Raw genomic sequence first — 22844 nt, 5'->3', positions numbered from 1 at the left:
TCCTGTATAAAATAGGGAGAATAAAATGTGGACTCAGGTCAGGAGATATATCAGAGAAGATATGTGTCATGTATCTTACAGTCTAGTAAGATACAGAGGTGGGAAGATTTGGCACAGTTAATTTATGTCTTGGGTACTTGTGCTCATGTTTAAATTCCTGAGAATATTACTTTGCTGTAACAAAATGTCTTTCATGGTTTTGTTTAGATTCCTCCTCCAAGTATAAACTTCACTCTGCCTTCTCCTGTGCTGGGGATGCCATCTGTGCCAATGTTTGACCCTCCCTGGGTCCCTCAGTGCAGTGGGAGTGTGCAGGATCCTATAAATGAAGATCAGTCGGTAAGCAGACATCCTGAGAGTAAGCACTGTTTTTTCTCTATAGAGGTTTGTGGTCAGTTAAGCCAAAAGATGTGGATTAACCTCTGAGATTGTCTTTCTCAGCTGGGAAAATATCTAATATAGTCTGTGTAGGACACACGGGCATCAAGCTTTTCTGTTTGTTCACTGAAGTACTGTAGTGCACCTCATATCACTGTGAGAGACACTAACTTAGATCTTAGGAGCACACAGCTGCTCTCTCTCCAAGAGGTTTTTTTTCAACAGAACTGCCTGAGAGATGATTTAGTCTGCACTGGTTCACATGGTGTCTCGTGGGAGAAGTTTGCACCAAAGCTTATTGTAGGATTATTGCCAATAATTCTCCTGGTGAATCTCTGTTCAGCTGGCACTAGTCTGGTTTATATTTAGAAAATATAGAGTTACTGAACGTCACTGAGGTGAAGCCTTTGTCTGAAAATCTGTGTGCATCTTAACTAAGAGCTTCAGACTGTGTTTCTTCTCTCTTCCTCCCAACAGAAATCATTCTCTGCCCGAGCAGTGTCCCGTTCCCACCAGCGGGCTGAGCATATCCTGAAGAACCTGCAGCAGGAGGAGGAGAAGAAACGCCTGGGCCGGGAAGCCAGTCTGATCACTGCCATCCCCATCACTCAGGAGGCCTGCTACGAGCCATCCTGCACACCAAGCTCTGAGCAGGAAGAAGAAGGTGTGCTCTGGGACCAGGAACTGCATTCCAGCAACCTGAGAGCATTTCCCACAAACACAGAGAACTGCTTAGGGTAGTGATGTCCAGGAAAGTTGATTTATAGTGTGAGGAAGGTCCCAACCACGTTTATTTGTTGAAGGGTCATTGAAAAAAAGTGTATTTGAAAATTAGTTTTAAAAAAGAGACAAAACCTCACATATATTGAGTTCTTACTGGGTGATAAAGACACGGACCCCATCTGCCCCAACTTCAGTGGAACTTGCCAGCATTTAACATCTCAAAGCTCCCAGTTTCTTGCAGGATTTAACACAAGAGAATATGCAACACTAGGAATGAAATCTGTCTTTCCTAACTTTAACTCTTAAATAATTAAAGGATGGGAGGAATTGCTCTTTGGCAGTATTTGTCTTAAGATATGGAACTTAGGATATACTGAATTTCCTCAGGGGTTTTCTACCTTGATGGTGAATAGTGGGGGAGCCCAGGTGACCAGATCAAGGTCAGTACCAAACTTTCAGACAGCCAGAGTTACATGACACGAGTCACAATAAGCTTGGTCAGTGGGTGAGGAGTTTTACTGACCTAGGCTAACAGAGCACAAAGACCTCATTAAAGGCATTCCAAGGTATGTGCCACTAGGTGAGTAGAGGGTTGATGAGATCTAAGCAGACACTGGAAAAGCTGTGAGCAGAAATCCTAGTTCTTAGGAAAAACTAAGCACCAGCAACAATGATGGTGAGCAGCGAGTGGATGAAAAGGAGTACAGGGCCAGCTCTGTTGCAATGTGATGCACCAGAGCACTGAACACTCTTATGGACCAATGTTCTGCTGTTTCCCAAGGCGTGAGCAAATCACCTACCTGACTGATCTTTATAGCTTTTAAATTGTGTCTTTAGAGTGTTACCTGGCTTGACTTTCCAGTGTTCTGATTTGCTTGTAACTGCTGTCCTTCAGAAAATCCCCTGCAGTCTGTGGGCTGGATGTGGATTGACATTTTGTATTCTCTTTGTCAGTAGAAGAAGTTGCCAACCTGGCCTCCCGCCGTCTCTCTGTGAGTCCCTCCTGCACCTCCAGTACTTCCCACAGGAATTATTCTTTCCGCCGTGGCTCTGTGTGGTCAGTGCGCTCAGCAGTCAGTGCAGAAGGTGGGTGACTTCACTTTGGGATATTCCCTCCTAGGATTTCATTCACTGGAAGCCCTTCCTGTTGACCCTTAAAGCTCTGGCATTTCTTTTTGCCAAATATACTCCCAAGCTTGAGCCACTTTATAATAAGTTACTGCTATTCCTTATTTTATTCATCCCTGCTGTCACAATACTTTCTTTTGGCTCTCATGTTCCACTTGGAGAGTAGTGCACTTGGAGCACTCTAGATGAAAAAAAGGGACTTTATCAAAAGGGACTAGGCTGCCTACAAGAAAAGAAATGTAAATTGATAAATTGCGTATTTACAGTGAAAATTCTTGATCAAGAAGTTGGCTGGAGGCTCCATTTCTACTTGGAGATAGCAGTAAACCTGTCATGCTTGTGCAGTGAACAGTGTTCTGATCTTTGTTCTGTGTGTAGAGCACTAACATAAATGTTAATCTAACCTGCCTGGATAGCAGCACAGTGTATTCCCTAACTCCTCTTCTTCTCACTGCTCCAGATGAAGAACACACCACCGAGCACACTCCAAACCATCACGTGCCGCAGCCACCTCAGGCTGTGTTTCCAGCATGCATTTGTGCAGCAGTGCTCCCTATTGTCCACTTGATGGAAGATGGAGAAGTCCGGGAGGATGGAGTAGCTGGTATTGGCCTTGATTAAACTTCAAGGGATTGTTGCTTAAGGATGGCAGAACCAGTTTCAAAACTGTTATCTTTGTAGGGTTTTTCCTTTTTATTTTCTATGTAAATTGTTTTTGGCTCTGAGGGGCTTTCACCCTTTCAGGACCCTAATTCAAAAGAAATATTGAGAAGCTGAAAAAATTTTGGTGGGGGGATGATACAAGGATGGTAAGAGGCCTAACACAAGTGTTCTTTGAGGAGTAATTGTAGAAGCTGGGCATGTTTGGTGTGATTGAAAGGAAACAAAGAGAAGAACTCTGACTTGGAGGTTACAACTTGGGAAGTTCAGTTTAGAAACTGTGAATGAAGCTAATCACAAGGAGTGTAATTTCTGTTGATTCTCCATGCACAGGGGTTTTCAAACCCTGGCTATTCACAGCTACGGTTAACATATCTAGTGCAGATGACAGTCCTGCTCCAAGCAGGGCTTGGACTAAAGACCTCTGGAGATCTATTCCCACTCCTATTTTTTTGTTCCTATGACAAGCAGAAAGCCACTTATACACAGCGTGAACATTTTGGTTATGGTCTATATTTGCAAATTAATACTTCATTTCCTTGTATTTGTTTTCTCGAAATTGTTAATACATGGTGGACTGTTCTGCTTCCTTCATCTCTCACTCATCATGTCAGCTAGTTGCACATTTAACTTCCTATTACATTTTTTATTCAGTTTTGGCTGTATATAGCCAGCCCTCTAAACATTGTATGTGTGATTTTGTGATCAGCAGCTGAGTACTGAAAACAAAATCATGAATAATTCTATGTTATTGTTAACCTTCAGAGGATTGCAATTAATTGCATCTCAGGGAGTTGATCATCAACACAATTCCTTGCTGACTAATACTGTTCACCAGTACCAGACAAAATCCCTCCGTGAATCACCATGAACTTGAATTTGTGTGCATGGACAAAAAAAAAGTACATGAATTTCTAGCTCTCACTTGCTGGATTTTGTCCATGTGGTGTTAGGAATCCAAACAGTTATTTCTTTATCATTCCTTAACAGTCGTGAAGTGATTTGTGTCCTATCACCAGTAGTTAGGGAAGGTTCAAATATTAGACCTGTGATTGTTGTTACTGGGATCACTGCCCTGATTTCCAGGAATTCTGGTGCATCAAATGGGATCTTGGGTGTTTCAGTATAAAATCTGACAGAGGAAGGAAAAAGACTAGGAATGTTTTTTTAAGTATACCGTCCATGGCTTTTCCTAGAGACAGTTCTGACCTGGTTTCCTTTCTCTCTTACAGTAAGTGCTGTTGCTCAGCAGGTCCTGTGGAACTGCCTGATTGAAGACCCCTCTACAGTTCTGCGCCACTTCCTTGAGAAGCTCACGATCAGCAATCGACAGGTACCCTCTGCCTCTCCCCAGCAGCTGTCAGAGCTCCTCAGAGCAGGGCAGCACAGCTGCCAGCAGAGTCACTTCGTGGACAGCACTGGAGAAGAACATTTGCTATTTCAATGCAGCGTTTGGCTTCAGTCTCTGTCCACTGATGTAAACGGGACACAGCTGATTTATCACCGCTAAGGATCTGACCTGCTCCAAGCCAAGCTTTGAGCAGCTGTTTACTGAACGTGGCATAGGCAGTATTGCCTTCACTCATGCCACTCTGTTCAGGTTCTCTGAACAGAGATGGGGTGGCATTGTGTCTTTATGGCTTATTAGACTGCTGCCAAGAGCATGGCTAAGATTTATGGAAGAGAAGCATCCTGGTTCTGACTGTGTAGAAGGAAGGGAGACTCATGTCACTGTCAACTGTGTATTTGGTGTATGATATTAGTATCACTAGCCTCAGCTTTCAAGCCACTACCTAAGAACTGACTCTATAATTAATATTAAACCTGAGAAATGTCAGGAAAGGCTGTCCTTTTGGTCCTTGAGCAAGCAGGTATTGGTGGATTTAGTATTCCTGAGATTTCTGAGCAACTGACCACAAAGCTTTTATTTATGGTCAGAAGGTCACATCTGTTTCATAGAATTGTTTGGGTTGGAAGCAGCCTTAAATATCACCTACTTCCAGCCCCCCCACCCCTGGCAGGGATGCCTTTTACTACACCAGACTGCTCAAACCCCCTTTGAATCTACCCTTAAACACCTCCAGGGATGGGGCATCCACAACATCTCTGGTCAGAGAGATTGTTTGTTCGGTACCTTTGAGAAGAAAACTGTGATCTGTCCAGCCTCAGAGATTTCTGAGCCATTGCAATCTTGTTTCACCATCTCTTCATAGGCCTACTACAACCACAAGTACAGGACACAGAGAACAGGTGCATTTCCCTGGAAGCTATTGCCAGGTGTACCACTGGCAGGGATTGTCCTGTGCATGTCCCTGCCTCCAGCACTGGCTCAAATCTGCTGTGGGGTTAGAGGAAAAGGGCCAGAGAAGACATTTGTGATACCATCTGTCCCTCTTCATCTGACAATGAGATTCTGTCCCCTCTGTAATCCCTTCGCACCATGAGAAATACCTTAGTCTACATTTGAGGCAGGCAGTCTCCAAAAGAAGGAAAGTTAGAGTCTGTCCACACCTCCCACCCCGCAGCCACAGCTGTTGAGGTGAAATGAGCTAGATTTCACAGTTCATCTGGGTAGTCAGCAGGGATAATCACAGGCACAGGAGTGCACAGTCAGTAGTGTTACAGTCAGTACAAATTGCAACAGGAGGTACTGGCCTTTCTGAGATAAAACGGGAAAGACACTGGCCTGGGTGCTGTGCCCTGGGCCTTGTTTTGCAGTATATGGGAGCAGTAACAGGTGTATAGTATTACTTCATGCACTGAGAGACAAAGCTGAAAAAGGGACAAAGGAAAAATTGGAAGAAACAAAGCAAGAAAGGACAAAAAGGAGAAATCTGTTCTTCACTTTTTTAGTTGGAAGAAAAAACTTTTGCTTTTCTTCCAGGACGAGTTGATGTATATGCTGAGGAAGCTTTTGTTGAACATTGGAGACTTTCCTGCCCAGACATCTCATATCCTCTTTAACTACTTGGTGAGTAACTTGTGGGCCCACTGTGCAGCCCAGAATCTCTCCTCTGTCTTTATGTGTGCAATAATTGCACTTAATTTTTCTTTCTATAGCTCGTGCTTGCTCCTGTTTGTGGATGCAAGTCACCAGGCCAACACTAGCCTTTCTGGCCTTCTGGGGAGAGGAAAAGGAACCTTTCTCTTTTTATTAAACCCCTAAGCAACCTCTTATGGATTTCTGAACTGAACCTTGGCCAGTGAGTTAAAGACAATTAAGAGGGTCCCAGCAGCGGAAACCTTTAATTATTCTACTTAATTTGGGTTCAGGAAGTGCTTTGCTGATAGGCAGTCATGTTGGAGCAAATCCAGCAGCTTCTGTCAAAATTGTGGACAAATGTTGTAGATAGGAGGTGAAGCAGACAAAGTGTGTGCTTCCCCAGGGAGCCTTCTGTAGTTTGTGAGTTGTCTACATGGCAGCACTTCAGAGCAGAAAGAATAGGAAGTCTCTAACTGCAGACATTCTTCATTTTCCTCATCTGCAGTGGTGCTTAAGGCTACACTGCAAGTGTATGCTTTGCCCCAAACCTCATGATCTCTAGAAAAAGGAAGAACATTACAGGCAGATTGTTCTTTAATATGTGTAACATTTCAGGATGGAAGTTTAATGAGTTTATCCCTCTGAATGAAGGAAGGTAGACCAGCAGTGTTATTCTGTGTTTATACAATGCTCTGCACAGTTAAAAGAGTGTGTACAACCTGATATTTTTCTTACTTATTGTCTGCAGGTGGGGTTGATCATGTATTTTGTACGGACTCCATGTGAATGGGGCATGGATGCAATCTCTGCCACTCTTACCTTCCTTTGGGAAGTGGTGGGTTATGTTGAAGGACTCTTCTTCAAGGATCTCAAACAGACCATGAAGAAGGAACAGTGTGAAGTGAAGCTGCTGGTGACTGCCTCAATGCCAGGTATAGAAATGAGTCTTTAAATCTCCTTCACTTCAAAGTTTCTGTCCCGCTTTACCACAAAAAAGATACATCAGAACCGGATGAGAAAAAGACCTGTTACAAATGGCTGCATATTTTTAGGCAGTTTTCCTTCAGTTGAGTAGCAGTTAGTAAATTCTACTGCTGATTCCTTGAGATTCAAAAAACCACTTTAAGAGCTCTGAAAGAAGCAGACAGAAACAGAAGAGTATTTCAACCCAGAACTTTGTGCCAGTTGGGCTGTGAAAGGCTGGCAGGAGCATCAATGTAAAACTCCACCATTCAGACTCTGGGCATCCTGAGACAGACAAGAGATATCTTGCTGATAAACAGGTTTCACCTTTTGCCTGTGTTTCTTCCTCAGAATTGACAGTTGCTGCTAGAGTCAGCTCATCCTTTACGAACAGATCAATTTCTCATTAAACTGTGGAAGTGTTAAGTAGTTAACACTACTTAATGGTTCCAGACAGGACTCACGTAGTCTGTCTGCCTGTCCAGAAATGAATTTCAAGTGCCACTCCATGGACAGTCTCTTGAAATTGAGTTAATTAAAGAGGCCAGGGAGAATGCAACAACTTTTCTTCCTCTAGGCACAAAAACCCTTGTTGTGCATGGACAGAATGAGTGTGACATCCCGACGCAGTTACCAGTCCACGAGGACACGCAGTTTGAGGCTCTTCTGAAGGTAGGAGTTTTTGAGCTGCACAAACTGCTTACATTTACCTGCCAAACCCGTATGCCAGAAATCCATTCTGCATTATCATCCTGTTCCAGTGTCAGGGGAGGGAAATTCTGCTCACAGGCATGTCTGTCTCCCTGTGAGAGAGCTTGGTTGCAATAAACAGGATCCCATGTTTAAGGATAATCAAAATGCTCTGAACTCACAGAAAGCCCAGACCTCACAAATGCAATTATATTTGGGGACACTGCAGTTTGTTGGGGATTTGCTGCATCTTTTTGATAAATACACAAATCATTTAAATGTTTTGTTTTATCAGCACTAGAGATGGGAGATTGATCAAAGACCAGAGTGAAAATGATGGTTCAGTAGCAACAACAATATTTAGGTATCCAGGAGCTATGTGGTCACTTTCTGCCAGAAAATTTCCTGGATGATTTTAATTGAGCCACATAGGAAACAGATTTGTAAAAGCTTGTCTGACTATGTTAAATTTTACTGGGAATCACATCTCAGTGTTTTGAAGGGTCAGAACTTCAGTGTCTCTGCATATCACCTATCATTAAATCTTGAAAAATACCCAGGCCCATATTGTTCATACAGTCAGACAAATCTGTGAGATATGAAAACATCAAGACAAGTAACACCAGTCTTCAGGATTGTGATGTCAGCATGCCTTGATTACCACAAACATACTCAGGTACTTCATGATTAAAAAAGGAAATAATTAAAGCCAGAAGAGTGTGCCAGTCTGATTGAGACATGCATGCTCATGCCTTTATATTAGATGGATATTCTTCTTTTGGATGTTGTGATATTTTTACAAAAAGTAACAGGATATTTTGATTTCTTTCTTTTCAGGAGTGTTTGGAGTTTTTTAACATACCTGAAACTCAGTCTTCTCATTATTTTTTGATGGATAAGCGTTGGAATCTCATTCATTACAACAAGGTAAGGCAAAGATCAAGTCCATGTGACTTTGTTTTTCTGACTTTTCATCTTGCTCCTTTTTAAACATCAAGGTTATCTAAAGAAGAACAAACATCCTATAAATAGAGTTCTGTCCTGTGGGCATTGCATCTTTAGTTGTGTGGTGAATGATTGGAATTTGAGAGAAGAGGGAAGAGGCAGAGGACAAGAATGTCTAGTTTTCTTAGAAAAGATCAAATTCCTCTTCAGTTTGTGTTCTTTCATGACGCCTGGCAATGTCTGAAAGCCCCTGCCCTTCAGAAAGGGAAAAAGGGCCCTTTTTCCATTCTGTTGAATGATGCCATAGTGATTACATTTGTTCAAAATACACTCTTTTTTTTTTTTTTTTTCCCTTTCCTGGCAGACCTACGTCCGTGATATTTATCCTTTCCGGAGGTCAGTTTCTCCCCAGCTCAACCTGGTGCAGATGCATCCAGAAAAGGGTCAAGAGCTCATTCAGAAACAGGTATCTTACTGGCACCACATACCTCTTCCCAGAAACAAACCCTGAAAAAGATTCCTTTTTTTCCTTTTAAAGGCTTTCCCCCATGCTGCATGCAGATCAAGAGCTTTGCTGGAGAAGTAGTTATCAGTGTGAAATCTGTCCTGGGGCCATATATACTGTACATTATTGCAGGAAGACTAGAGTGGGATGTGAATTCCCCCTTCCCCTACCCAGCCAGTTTCCTTTAGGTGGATCATTTTGCAGAAAATTTAAAAAATGTGTGTGGATGTGCTTAAACATTATGCATTTGGTATTGACAGCTGTATTTTTGTAGCCAAAAAACAGCTATTGTAGTTGTGTTCTTACTGAGAGTGGGAAAATATCATCAGGAGTGGTTATAAAAGGCTGCTAAAGAGCTACTAGCAGCTAAAATAATGGAAAATAAAGTCAATGCCATCTCATACGTGTATGGCACAGAACAGGACAATATTTCATGTGCTGCACTTGTCTGTAGGAAGTCAATAAAAATCTGAAATTACTTGGGATCTACTTTGTTGCTTATACATACAATTATACATATACTTTCTACTATCAGATGTCAGTCAGCGTTATCCCAGAAGGTAGATAGCAATTCCAGATTCTTGTTGACTATAGTCTAAGATCTTGAAGAGAGGAAATACAAACATGTGTCTTTCAGCTTGGAGTTGGTTTCTTTGACCACCTTGGGGTTTACATTAATCTACAGAAAAAAACACGGCAAAGTTGAAAATTGTTCTGCAACCACTTAGGGTCCTCCAGAAGACTGAAATAAAAAATGTTGTTAGAGCCATTTTCACAAACACAAGCTATCTTTGCAGACCTGGGCTGGAGAACTGTGGTCACGCAAATTCTAGCGAGAGGGTGCAGCACTAGCCCTGTGAATTTCATCATGATCCTCTGAGCCATGAGTGCAGCATCCCTCCGATCAGAGAAAGCCATAGAAATGAGCCTGGTGAAGTGCACAGACATTTGAAGGAGCTTTTGGATTAGGCTGATATACATCAATGTTGCTTTTATCATCTTTTTTTGCTAGAGTCAGGAATAAATGCTCGAGATGGTATTTCTTGTTCAGGCTCAGGTGTTTATTAATTCTTATCTATGTTACAGTCTCACAAGCCATGAGTTCTACAGCACTTCTAGCTAACAAACTAAAAATGGAGTTCTCTATCTCTTTACAAGGCCTTTTAAGGATAAACTGTCCAATTGAGAAATGACACCTCAATTATTTTTACTTTTAACCCAATAACCAACCACCCATAGCCTGCAATTTGGTCTTTTCTATCCAATTACAAAATACCACCCAGACCCATGAAGAAGAAGGTGAAAAAGGACTAGTCTCCACCCTAAAACCTCCATCTTGCCTTATATATGTATATTACTATATTCTAAAACCTTAAGGTCTTAAATTTTCCACCATGTGATATTACACATTTCTATTCAAACTACACACCCATAATCCCAGTTCTATCATTCAATTTTGGAAGCCTTCTCCAAGGCCTCGGGTCAAATGCAGCGTTTTCGTGGCGGTCAGTGCCTGTCAGCACAGAAGGTCAGAAATTCTCAGTGCCCAGGGTCTCTTTTTCTGTGTCAGGTGTTCACCCGCAAGCTGGAGGAGGTGGGGAGGGTGCTGTTCCTGATCTCACTGACACAGAAGATCCCCCCAGCACACAAGCAGTCCCACGTGTCCATGCTCCAGGAGGACCTGCTCCGCCTGCCTTCGTTCCCCCGCAGTGCCATTGATGCTGAGTTCTCGCTCTTCAGTGATCCCCAAGGTAGGATCCTCTGGCAGCTCTCCTGGAGGGCAGTACTGTAGGAATGCATTTCCCACACCCAGCAGCTATGTTCCATATAGGGAAAAGTTTAAGACTCACTCCTTGCATTTCTTATAAGATAAAGAACCCAGAAACTTCAATACCCTTCTCACAGTGATTGGCTGAGAGTCAGGAGAGAAGCATCTATTGAACCTTTCTGTTCTTCAAATCCTGTTTCTCTCCCTTTTGGCAGCAAGCCAAATTGTCCCTCCTAAAACATTCAGTATTTAGGAAGGAGCCCAAAGGCAGTAAGGGGATTTTTGGAGTGTTTTAGCAAGGTCTCAGAGGTTTTCTCAGACACCTGTGCATGACTTTTTATTTGTTTCCTGTGACATTTGTTATTTTCATGTATTAAACCTTTTGCTTTACAAAACACCTCTGAAGAGCAGTCTCGCTAAAATTATTTTAAGCCAGTCTGCAAGGGTTGGACCTCAGAGACGGATACATTAACAGGTGGTTCATAACACTAGCCACGTGTTAAGCTTCTGTACAAGGCCCAGAAGGTTTCAGTGAATGCTTCATTTGCCTTAGAAACACACAGGCTTGCAGCTTTTCTGGAAGCTGATGAATCTCTTCCTAGGGAAACTGATACAGAGCCGTTGGTTTGTAAACACAGCAGCAGAAAGGGCTTCACTGTTAGAATTCTCCAGACAAGGCTGGTTTGGGTTTGGACCCAAATAAGAATAAGTTTTAATTGAGTATTAAAATTATTAAAATTATGCATGAGACTGCCGAAAAAGGATTGCTCAAAGTCCTTTGCCATCTGCTTTGAGGAAGCAGTCATCATCCAGTGAAGATTGGGCAAAATCTGCAGCTGGGTTGAAGAAAGAGCCCACATAGAAGCTTTGCTCTGAATGTAGAGCAGGGTTTCCAGCCTGATGTTAAATAGGTTAAATAGGCCATCGTTGCACAGTGGTAAGCATTGGCAAGTTCTGTACCAACCCTAAAGGCACTTGATTTCAGAAGCATTATTTTAACTCTGGATCAGTTTCCTGTAATGCGTGGGACACCTGGAACATACAAAATGAGCATAAATCTGCACAGCCTCAGTGCGAGGCAGATGCACGTACAAGCTCAGATCTTCCACCTTTTAAGGGAAGAGTGTCCAACCAGCAGATCAATGAACAGTGTGGTATTTATCATTCTTCATCTTCATGTTGATGCTTTCAGTCAAGGTTCGCTCAAGCCCTGTGGGCACTTAAAGAAACACAGGATGGATGAAATAATTTCAAAAAGGCAGAAGGATGGTCATTGTTGTGGGATGGTTCTTTGCAGTGAGGTGAGGCTGGCTGTGGTGGACAGAGCTGACTGCTGTTGCTGTTGATTTCTCTTCTCCCCTGCAGCTGGGAAAGAGCTCTTTGGCCTAGACACCCTTCAGAAAAGCTTGTGGATTAAGCTGCTGGAAGAGATGTTCCTGGGCATGCCCAGCGAGTTCCCGTGGGGGGATGAGATCATGCTGTTCCTGAACGTGTTCAACGGCGCCCTGATCCTGCACCCTGAGGACAGTGCCCTGCTGAGGCAGTACGCTGCCACTGTCATCAACACGGCCGTGCACTTCAACCACCTCTTCTCCCTCAGCGGGTACCAGTGGGTGCTGCCCAGCATGCTGCAGGTGAGCCATGCCCAGAGTGATCCCAGGGAATGCTGCAGGGCCAGTGCTGTGTCCTGCTGACAGACAGCAGTGTCAGATATCATCCCTTTTCCTGATCCAGAGATGGGGCTCCTGAGGGGCATTTTAAAGACTTTTATTCCGTTTTCAGTCTCATGCGAAGGGTGAGACGGTGCAGATGTTACAATTCACGCCATCGAAATCAGAAGCCAAATTATTTCCTAGTTACATTACATTATAAGTGTTTTTGTGCCTATCAGCTTTTGCCACATAATGCTGCTAATGCTTTTAAGCTAATCATCTGAAAATACTCCTCATGGGTCCTGCTACAGTACATCTTCCATAGTTCTGTTTCTCCAAAATATCTAGTTTGTTTGCAGTGTCATCATTTGAAACTTGTTTCTAGTTCAATTTCTCTCTCAACAATGTCTGTCCTATTCCATGGCATTTCTAAGTCAGCATATTTTATCTCTGAGTTTGCATACAGATGCACAAAACTATGTGAGCCTTCTGTCAGGCTTTGAGAATTCTCTACAAATCCATTTCTCACTTTTCCCCCTCTTTCTTGAACAGAAAAAATTTCTTTGATGGCTTATTCATCGTTTGCCATACACAGTGAAGTACACAAGGCACTAATATTATCACTATAACAATACATATAAACTTATTTTACAAAGCTCCTTTAGCTAAGGTGCAAAACTCTATCCTTCATACAAGTCGTCTAACTGTGATCCATCATCTATTTTAATTTGATTTGCCAAATCTCTCAATTTTTGAAGCTGTTTGTGGATGGATTCTGAATGGTCAGACAAATTCATACAACACAATCCTTCAAATTCCTCACAGCTATGCCCATGTGCCAGTAAAACAAAACTGATGGCAGCTCTGTTGCATGTCTGTAAGGTTGCATGTCTAGCAGATGGTGTCGTGGTGAGGCTCTGGCTCAGGCTGCCCAAAGAAGCTGTGGCTGCTCCATCCCTGTGGTTGTCCAAGGTCAGGCTGGACAGGGCTTGGAGCAACCTGGTCTGGTGGAAGGTGTCCCTGCCCATGGCAGAGGGTGGAACTGGATGGGCTTTAAAGTCCCTTACAACCCAAGCCATCCTGTGATTCCAATGTGGAGTTGACACTTAACAGGGAAACTTTGATCTGCTGAGTCCTCATGAGAACTTTAAGGTGCCCCAAGAAGGCAAGAGTGGGGTGGCCCAAATTAGCTTTCTATTTCCTTCTTGGGTAAGTTTCTAAATTTCCTGTTCTCCTTTGTGTTAAGTCAATAAATGTCTGTTTTCCTTTCTCTGTACTTCCACACAAAAATGGAAAATTTCTGGACAATTTTAGGACCTTGGGCATCTCTCCATGATTTTTACTTCAGGGGTGGCTGAAGTTTGGGAAATAGTTGAAATATCTGGATTTAGTACTTGCTGATTGAAACTAAATTGTATTCACTTGTAAAGTATGAAAATCAGTCAAAATGTTTATGAAAAACTGCATGTTGTCTTTTCTTGTGAGTGATGACAAATATTGGAAGTGTCAGAGATGGAGTTTCTTTTCACTTTGAGATGAATAAGTGGGCCTCTTTTCCTGTTGGTCCTTGAAAAAAAAAATCAGCTACTGAAAATAAAGTTTAAAAAATAGGTTTTTTACAGACAGAAAGGATTATTTCTGTAGGACTCAAAGGCAGTATCTAAGTAGAGATTTAGTATTATAATACAAATACAGAAAAGAAGAATCCCTATATGTTCATTTCCACGTAGTTAGCAGAGAACAATAATTAGAACCAGTGGTTATTTTAGCTATCTAAACAAGCTCTGTAGTAACGGGAAAGTCTGATATCATGCCTTACATGATTAGAGACGTATGAATTGGATCCAGATCAGCAATGAATGGGTTTATTAATTAGAAACAAAACAGTTTGAAATAAAATAACCTAATAACATAATTTGAAGTCCTCAATAGGAAACATTCAGTCCTGCAAAGGATTCTCCCTTCATTTTCACTACATATTGAGAGAAATTAGTTTGTAATTCTTTCTTATCCTCACCCTCAATTATTGTCAACTACTGAATTATTAAAATACAACTCCTGCAGGTAAAAAAGCATTTCCAAAAGAAAATGCAGGTGTTTCTGAGCTTGTTTGGTTTTGCAGACTTCCATTTCTCTGTGCCAGGCTCCCAAGATCAGCTGGTTTGTTTGTGGTCAGTTCTTTTACCAGTAATTGAAGCTCAGTTCCTGATGCATTCACACACATTTCCACGCATGGCTCTTTTTGTTGCAGGTTTTCCCATTTTCCTTGGTAAAATGCACATGCAGTTAATTATTTCCCTTTTCCAAAGTAAATGAGATATTGCTGGTAATTGACAGGCCTCATCCCCATGCTAGAGGGTTGTGCTTGTATGAAAGCCATGCTAATTTCCTCAGCCTACCAGGGCACTGAGAAGTCTCTGCAGAGATCTCACACAGAGAAGGTGTTCCTAGGAATTCATGCTGTTTATATAAATGAGAAACAAATCCCCAAAATTGGCATCATATTCTCTGCATGGTTCAGTGGCCAGCCCTGAAGGAAATGCCACTCTGAAAAACTTAATATATTTTAAAAGTGGGTGGCACCATCACTGTGTTGGAGGACAGAGTAGGAGTATAAATTATCATGACAACCAGAGATGCAGTCTGAAAAAAAAAAAGAGAAAAAACCCAAACCAGTTAGTCTAAGCTGTTGGTTAGCTTAGACTTTACTTTTGAATCATCAGACACAGAATATGTGAAGGAAAGTAACTGATTTAGTGGCACCTCTGCAGGACAGAATGTTGGAGTTAGAGATCTGAAGGCAAACATGAATCAACAGCATCCTTCTGCTGAAGGATAGAAGAGAAAATTATCTCAAATGCCAGTCTGGGGTGACTATACAGATTTGTATCATGTGAAAAACGTGGAATAATTCTACTTTTGTCATCAGTAGTCCTGACTGAAAGTACTGGCTCTATCCAGCTCAGAGAATGCATCAGTTAACTCAAGGGACTGCAGGAAAACAGGGATATTCATGTAGAAAACCTGACTTGTGAGAAAGGACTGGAAGATTTGATTAAAAAATGTGAAGATTCAAAAGAAAGCACTAACTGGCTTCTGACAAGTAAAGTGCTTCTAGGGAGGAGAGGGAAGGAATTGACGTCAATATAGTACGACCAAAAACATTGGATTAAAAATGTGCAGAATGTTCAGGCATGAAAAGCAAACTTTTTCCTAGGGATATTTTGCCCATGAAATGCATTGCCAGGGAGGGTGGCCCGGTCTCCATCTTTATAAGAGTGTCAGGAGTGGTGCCTCCAAGTCCTTTTCCATGTGCCCAGGTGTACTCTGACTACGAGAGCAACCCGCAGCTGCGCCAGGCCATCGAGTTCGCCTGCCGCCAGTTCTACGTCCTGCACCGCAAGCCCTTCGTCCTGCAGCTCTTTGCCAGCGTGGCCCCTCTCCTGGAGTTCCCTGTGAGTAGGAGCCATCCTCCTGTCTCAGGGGGGAGGCCAGGGTGTGCAGTCACCCCCATCAGAGGTCACAAGGAGAGAACACTCTGCTGCTGCACAGAGCCGGGTCCCCACTTATTTCTGCGCGTCACTTGGTGGAGGAGAGTGCTGAGAGGGCAGGCTGCTGGTGTCCAGGCCAGCAAATGTGGTCTCACTTTAAATTTCTGTGTATAAACACATTAAAAAAGGACAGTAATGGCTTATATATAACTCTTTAAATGCCAACTCATTCTTACAATCCAGCAACAGGAATTAAAAGCTTTAGTTTTAGTTTTAGTACGTATAAAGTCTACCACTACCTGTGAAGTCTACCAGGTTTTAGTACATGTGAAGTCTAACACTAGATTAGTCATGTTTTGAAATATTCATTAATTATGTTCTAACATTTTGGGCATGTTAATGGAATCCTTATTTGAAGTGGGGCACTGTCAGCACGCCTGTCTTTGTCCTTCACAGGGCAGCAAAGATCTGTGTGCAGCTTTCAGATCGTGCCCCCACTGTAGCATCAGTCTGTTGAGTGAGGCAAGGCAATGAGCTCTTGAACTCCATGTGGACCCTTTGTCGAAGACAAAGGTTGTCCACACCTCCAGATAAACATACCTGGGATGACATGAACATCTTTTATTTGAACAGGATGCTACAAACAATGGAACCAGCAAAGGAGTGTCAGCTCAGTGCCTGTTTGACCTGCTGCAGTCTTTGGAGGGAGAGACTCCAGACATTTTGGACATCTTAGAGCTGGTGAAAGCAGAGAAGCCTCTCAAGTCATTAGGTAATAGTAAAGCACCCTTTATTCAGTAATTCTGGTTCGTTGTTTTTTGATTCGACAGACATTTGATGCAGCACGATTTCTTCAGAGCCCTTCTCTTCTTTAGGAATGTCCTATCTGTTTCCTGTGCTTCATGGGGCTTTTAAGACTGGTTTTATCACCATCATCCTTTTGATATTTTCTGCAGGAGGGGAATTATTAATTAATTTCATTACAAAGCTACTTTTTCTGCTTTAAGTTTTAACACGTGTGAGTGAAGAATAAAGACGCCTAATAAACTGTATTTTGCTGACAAGATCAGTGTCATCCTCTGCTCTGCTCCATATGGACAGGAAACAAAAGCATCCTCTCCCACGGGCAGACTGTGACTAGTAGATAATGATGGATACAATTCAGACATCCAGCAGTGCTGAGCTCCTGGGGGGTGTTGATTTATCATAAAGCAGAATATAGATGGCTGTATGCTGTATCCAGGTCATTCTGTCTCTTGATAATTATCCATGCAATGCTGCATTAAAAAAATTGGCAGCTTTGTGATTTTTGCTGATTTTTATAAGGATCTTCATCTTGTTTTCCAAATTTGCACTTCTCTTAAATACTAGTTATCTTGATGCACTGTGAAGCCTGTCAGGCCTTAGAGTTAAAAGCATTGTAATAGTGGGATTTTAAGATGCTGCACAATTATATAGAAGGTTTCAATATAAAGTGGTATAGAAACAGAAGATGTTTCTTCCTCTTTGTGGATTGTACCAAACATTTGTATAAAATCTTGGAGGTTTCTGTGGAGAGCTATTGAAAACATCTCTGCAAATTCTCAAGTATGAGTTGATGATGAGACTGGATGAGAATGTTGTGTATCTGGTATCTTCCACATGAAGATGAGAATTTTGATTTACATGTTTCAGGATCTTAACTTTTACTTGGGCTCCTGCATAACAAAGTCACTTCTGAAAACAGGACTATAGTTCTATTAACAAAAATATTCTTTCATCAGTATTATTCTTTCAAGTTTCTTAGTGCATGGAACTAATTATGCCCAAAGTGATATTTGTATTATGCGTCTCAAATGGTTTTGAAACCTTTTTCTGAAATCACTAGCACAACAGAGTCACTTTTCTGCTGGCACCCATGTGGCTATGAGTATAAAAGGGGCTTGATTTTTGAGAAGTAAAACTATCTTCTGCCCTCAGTTTTTGTGTGGTTGGAACATCTAAGAAAAAAGCATAGGGAGCATAAAAAATATCATTAATTTCATATGTGTCCTTGCCATATGTGAGCTTAAGACTTAGCTTTTGATGGGTATTGTCTGAAACAGGACTCTGTAGGCCTTTTTCTCAGCAGTGAGTGACCTGCTGAGAGCTGTTTCACCTACTGAGTTCTAGGGCAGTAGAGTTCAAGCAGGAGTGCAGCAAATGTTTCTTTTACAGGGACAGATTTTATTCTGTCCAAGAGCCTATTGGGCATTGTTAACATGAAAAGCAAGCAATAGGAGAGGGGGGAAAGGAAGTGTGTTGGCTCCTTTCATACTTAGTATGATTGTGCGATAGTCTTCTCATACTGCTTTACTCCCTCAGACTTCTGCTATGGGAATGAAGACCTGACCTTCTCCATCAGTGAAGCCATCAAGCTGTGTGTGACAGTGGTGGCTTATGCTCCTGAGTCATTCAGAAGGTGATCATCTGTTGTCTTGATTTGTGCAGACTCAGAAAAGGCGTAAGAGCTGCATATGGTATGTGAAAGCAAGGCTGGCAAATGGAGGCAGAGGATATAGAAATGCATTCCAAGACCAAGCCTCTGCCTGTTACCCCTTCCTAGGGCAGCAGCTCCAAACCCTGCCCACTGCTGGTGCAGCACTGAGCTGGAGGGCAGTGTGTAAGCAATGTGTAAGCCTTGTTTCCCAGTGGGGATCACACCACATCCTGTTGGTTTCTGTCAGCAGAGGAGCAATGGAGAGGGAACTGGAAGGGGAGACACGGGCAGCTGGAGAGAACAGGAATATAACAAACTGATTTAAGCACAAAAGTTAGTTTACAAGAGGGAATTAGAGAATAAGAGAGTCTTTGGAAGGGAAAATGCTTGTTAGCAAATGGATGATGTATTTGGGAGATACCTGAAAGTTCAGGGGGTTTTGTTAATATTATTGTTTCATACATCATCTAGTTTCCCCCTGAAGTTCTTAATCCAATTGTTTCTTTGGCTCAAGACTTCTAGTGAGAAGCAGTTAATGCCTAGTGACAGATCTAGGGTCTTCAGACAGAAACCTAAGCCTCTCCCTAATGTGAGTTCAGGAACGACAAAACAAAACAGACCAAATATTGTTATTTTTCCAGCCTCCAGATGCTGATGGTCTTGGAAGCCTTGGTTCCCTGTTACTTGCAAAAACTGAAGCGACAAACCTCTCAAGTGGACACTGGGACAGCAGCTCGTGAGGAGATTGCTTCTATGGGTGCCCTTGCCACCTCTTTGCAGGCCCTCTTGTACAGTGTAGAAGTTCTCACCAGGTAACACACGTGGGCCAAGGGGCTGAGATTGCATTTGCTTGTCTGTGCAGGGAGAGGGAATGCACAGGAGGCCGCAACATGCAGCTTAGCTTGAGTTTTAGACTTGGTAAAATGAGTGCAAGTTTCCAGAGCAAGAACAGAATCTCTGTGTGCTTTGTCAGATTTCATGTGTAGTGTGTTTGTTCACCTTCTCTTTGCCAGGCCTATGACAGCCCCACAGATGAGTCGATGTGACCAGGGCCACAAAGGCACCACAACAGCAAACCACACCATGTCAGCAGGTGTGAACACCAGGTAAGGCTTTCTGTACTTTTTTTAAAAATTTTTGAAACAGTTTTGGGGTTGGTTTTTTTTTTCAGTAGGGTAATATCTCATTGCTCAGAGTGCTTGGCCTCAAACACCTGAAGAGTGCTCTGGGTACTGTATTGTGGTAGAAAACAGTCACATCAAAAGAGCACATTCCCTGGGACTGCATTTCTGATGATAACCAAAATGCCCAAGAGTAGGATTTCTAGTTTAAAACAATGCATCTAAACAGAAGACCAGGGTGTCAAAATGGAGAACACAGTTCCTGAACTATTAATTCCCCCTTTTGCCCTCTAGAAGTATCTTGCTGAAGCTCACTCATTCTCTGCTTTTGTTCCTACTGAGTCCACTGTCGAAGTGACCAGTGGGCAGAGCATGCTTGGCTGGCAGTGATGCCCTGGGAGGGCTGACCTGGAACAGATTGAACAGAGCTGGAGAATAAAGTCGATATTTGTTGAAAGGTCTTTTAGGTACACCTTGGGCAGGACAAGAGCCTGGCCAGGGCTACACCCAAGGTGGACCCAAAATGGTCACAAAATGGATGACCGGTCATGAGGTCTTACACTTTTATAAGTTTTGGTCCATTTGCATATTGGGGTTTAATTGTCCAATTACAGCTTCAGGTTGTGAGGTCCCATCCTTCTTGTTTTCTGTCTTCAGTCCACCATGGTTTATACTTTTGGGCCTGAAGTTTTCCTTGGTCTCCAGAAGGAAAAGGATTTGTTTTGTCTCCCTACTCTGTGAAGAGAGCTGAGTGAGAGTTAATATGAGGCTCAGAACTGCACCCCTAGGCAGCATAGAATCTGAAAAACGTGAAAGCTGAAACTTAAGGCATCAGCAGAAGGGTCAGATCTATCTGGCCTTGTTCTAAGGGGCTGAACACCTGTACAAACACAAACTGCCTATCAGTTGAGGCTCACAGAGACTGGCACCTCCTCTAGTTTTATTTTGTTCCCTTTTGCATTTCATTCTACATTCCCTATGATCTCTTTCTATGATCTTCACCTCCACATTAGTCTGGGTTTTCTTTTGCAGTTACAGATAGCAGAGGAAGGGTAACTGACAATTTGAGAGAAGTGAAAAGGATGCCTGGAAATAGTCTTGTCTTCTTTTAAAAAGCCCCAAACCCAACAAAACAAAACACCAAAGAACGTTCTCACAGAAGAAGGAAACAAAGAAGGACATGGCAGCAGTGAACTGTAATTCTGCTCCTTGGCCATAGTGGCCATTCCAGTTAGGCTGCTGCGAATTAGACAAGGCCACTGACAATTTACTTGGTCATAGAAGAATGGCTTAATCTACCCACGAGCATTTGGGATTGTGAAGTTTTTTTCTTTGCAGCAGGCAGCCTTCTCCTGGCTAGACTATGCCTTACTGTGCTAAAAGTCTGAATGCTTGTGCTGACCTGGAAAGGGAAGTGTAGCCTAGCAAAAGCTGGGGTAGCTGTTTTTCTGGAGTTTTCCAAGTTATTACCTGTCTTTTTTAATTCAAGGGATTCAGAAATCAATTTCTGCATGGATCATCAAAGGGCTATTATGTCAGGTTGTAAATGTGTGCACATCTTGGTTGGTGACTCCTGGCATCAGTCTGTTATTCTTTAAAATATATTCAGCCATGGTTAAAATATGGCTTTGACTTTCAATCCCTGATCTGAGAAGCAGATAAACTCCAGACATGACAAACCAGCAGATAAAACCAGACATGCTAAAGTCTGAAGTGGACATATGCCATTTACTTCATTTGCAAGATGGCTCAGTCAAAGGAAAATAAGGTGTAATGGAAAGTAGTGCTTTACTATCTATCTGCTGATTTTGGAGAGCAGTTAATATGTGTCTGCTGCCAGACAGTGTAGACATTCCCACTGCAGTGTGACTCAGGCATCTTGACTTACATTTCCAGATTTTTCTAATTATCAGACATTCAGCCTCTGATCCCAAAATAGTTTTGCACTGCTCCAGGTTTCCTGCACTTGTTTCTTCTGTTGTGTTATCACTGCAACAGACATTTGCTAGCAACAGCAGGAGTCTCATGATGTTGGAATGATTACTGTTCTAGCCTTGCACATGTTAGCCAAGTGGTGCAGGGTCTGTTAATGCTTTCTCAAAAAGAAGTAACAAGAGAAGATGACAATAAAACAAACAAAAAAACCCCCCACTATGACGTATTCTTTTCACTTGGTGAGCTCTGGTTTTGTGAAACAGACTGAGCACTGAGGTGAAAATCAGTAAGAGAAATCACTAGAAAGAGAGCTATAGCTTTTAAGCCTGAAGTTTTCCTTTCAGAATAATGCAAACAACTCTAGGAATACGTTTTTTCATGGAAGCTGGGGGATAAAGGCAATTCAGTGTGGTCGGTAACTTTGTGTAGGCATTGTTCCAGTGACACAAGACACCGTCCTGACCACGGTGTGTAAACCTCTGGGCTAGAACAGTTTCATTTTCTTTTAGAAAGGCAAGTTTAGGCACTACTGAGTTGCTGTTTGCAACCTCACTGTTTCTGTTTTCCCAGGTACCCAGAACAGGGAGCCAAACTACACTTCATCAGGTACAGTAAAATTTTACCCAGTCTCCCCTGATGTGTGATGAACCGTTCCCACACACGGTTTCTGTGACGGGCAGCTTTCTTTCAGGGAATGTATCAAAAGATAGATCACATAGAAAATATTTTCATTTTTAGCAAGACTTGGAAGATTATAACTTCCTTTTTTGTTTCTTAATTGCAGATGCAACTACCTTTCTTTCAATTGCAGAGGAAAGCATCTGTTGCAAAAACGAGATGAAGAGGTTGTTATAACCTAACCCAGGTGATCTACTGCATATAACACTCTGTGTCTTGCTTTGTATTCTCTAGGGAGAACCTTCACTTAATGGAGGAGGGCCAGGGTCTTCCCCGGGAGGAGCTGGATGAACGAATTGCCAGGGAGGAGTTCAGGAGACCACGGGAGTCGTTGCTGAACATCTGCACAGAGTTTTACAAGCATTGTGGTCCGAGGCTGAAGATTTTGCAGAATCTGGCGGGTGAGCCCCGAGTGACTTCTCTGGAGCTGCTGGATGTGAAGTCCCACATGAGGTATTCCACAGGCATTCTGCTTTTACTTGTTCATTTCAAGGGATTCCTTTCTTTTTAGCTCTTTCTTTTTCACAATAGGAGATGGAATCACTTTGTGGTTGTGTAGTTGCATGTTTCTGTCTGAAACGTGCAGAGGCTGTTTTGGATGTTCCTGAGGATGTACTGATGCTGCTTGTGTATAAAGAAGGTTTCTCAAGCTTTTCTCTGCTCTCATTCTGACCCCCATCTGAAACAGCTCCATCTGATGTATCAGGAGAAGTGGCAGCAAGGAGCAAAGCAGATGAGTTTGTCTCTGCAAAGCAAGGGGTGGGGA

The 22844-nt window shown here is 42.5% G+C and overlaps 1 protein-coding gene across 1 annotated transcript in view; it reads left to right on the top strand.

The window, feature by feature from the left end:
* UNC80 (unc-80 homolog, NALCN channel complex subunit) overlaps positions 1 to 22844 on the top strand; it is a 129139-nt gene that overhangs the window by 74977 nt on the left and 31318 nt on the right. The window contains exons 33-51 of the mRNA XM_066189462.1: positions 208 to 339; positions 856 to 1042; positions 2056 to 2187; positions 2690 to 2833; positions 4122 to 4222; positions 5774 to 5860; positions 6621 to 6804; positions 7413 to 7507; positions 8363 to 8452; positions 8835 to 8936; positions 10546 to 10726; positions 12109 to 12377; positions 15716 to 15850; positions 16520 to 16658; positions 18230 to 18326; positions 18986 to 19156; positions 19358 to 19450; positions 21971 to 22006; positions 22313 to 22531. Coding sequence (XP_066045559.1) covers positions 208 to 339; positions 856 to 1042; positions 2056 to 2187; positions 2690 to 2833; positions 4122 to 4222; positions 5774 to 5860; positions 6621 to 6804; positions 7413 to 7507; positions 8363 to 8452; positions 8835 to 8936; positions 10546 to 10726; positions 12109 to 12377; positions 15716 to 15850; positions 16520 to 16658; positions 18230 to 18326; positions 18986 to 19156; positions 19358 to 19450; positions 21971 to 22006; positions 22313 to 22531 — 2594 coding nt within the window. The remainder of the gene's footprint in view (positions 1 to 207; positions 340 to 855; positions 1043 to 2055; positions 2188 to 2689; positions 2834 to 4121; positions 4223 to 5773; positions 5861 to 6620; positions 6805 to 7412; positions 7508 to 8362; positions 8453 to 8834; positions 8937 to 10545; positions 10727 to 12108; positions 12378 to 15715; positions 15851 to 16519; positions 16659 to 18229; positions 18327 to 18985; positions 19157 to 19357; positions 19451 to 21970; positions 22007 to 22312; positions 22532 to 22844) is intronic.

The sequence above is a fragment of the Chamaea fasciata genome, unplaced genomic scaffold, assembly GCF_029207755.1.
Source record: "Chamaea fasciata isolate MVZ Bird 193981 ecotype frontalis unplaced genomic scaffold, bChaFas1.0.hap1 SCAF_8, whole genome shotgun sequence".
Lineage (NCBI taxonomy): Eukaryota > Metazoa > Chordata > Aves > Passeriformes > Sylviidae > Chamaea > Chamaea fasciata.
This window is presented reverse-complemented; position numbering and strand designations above follow the sequence as displayed.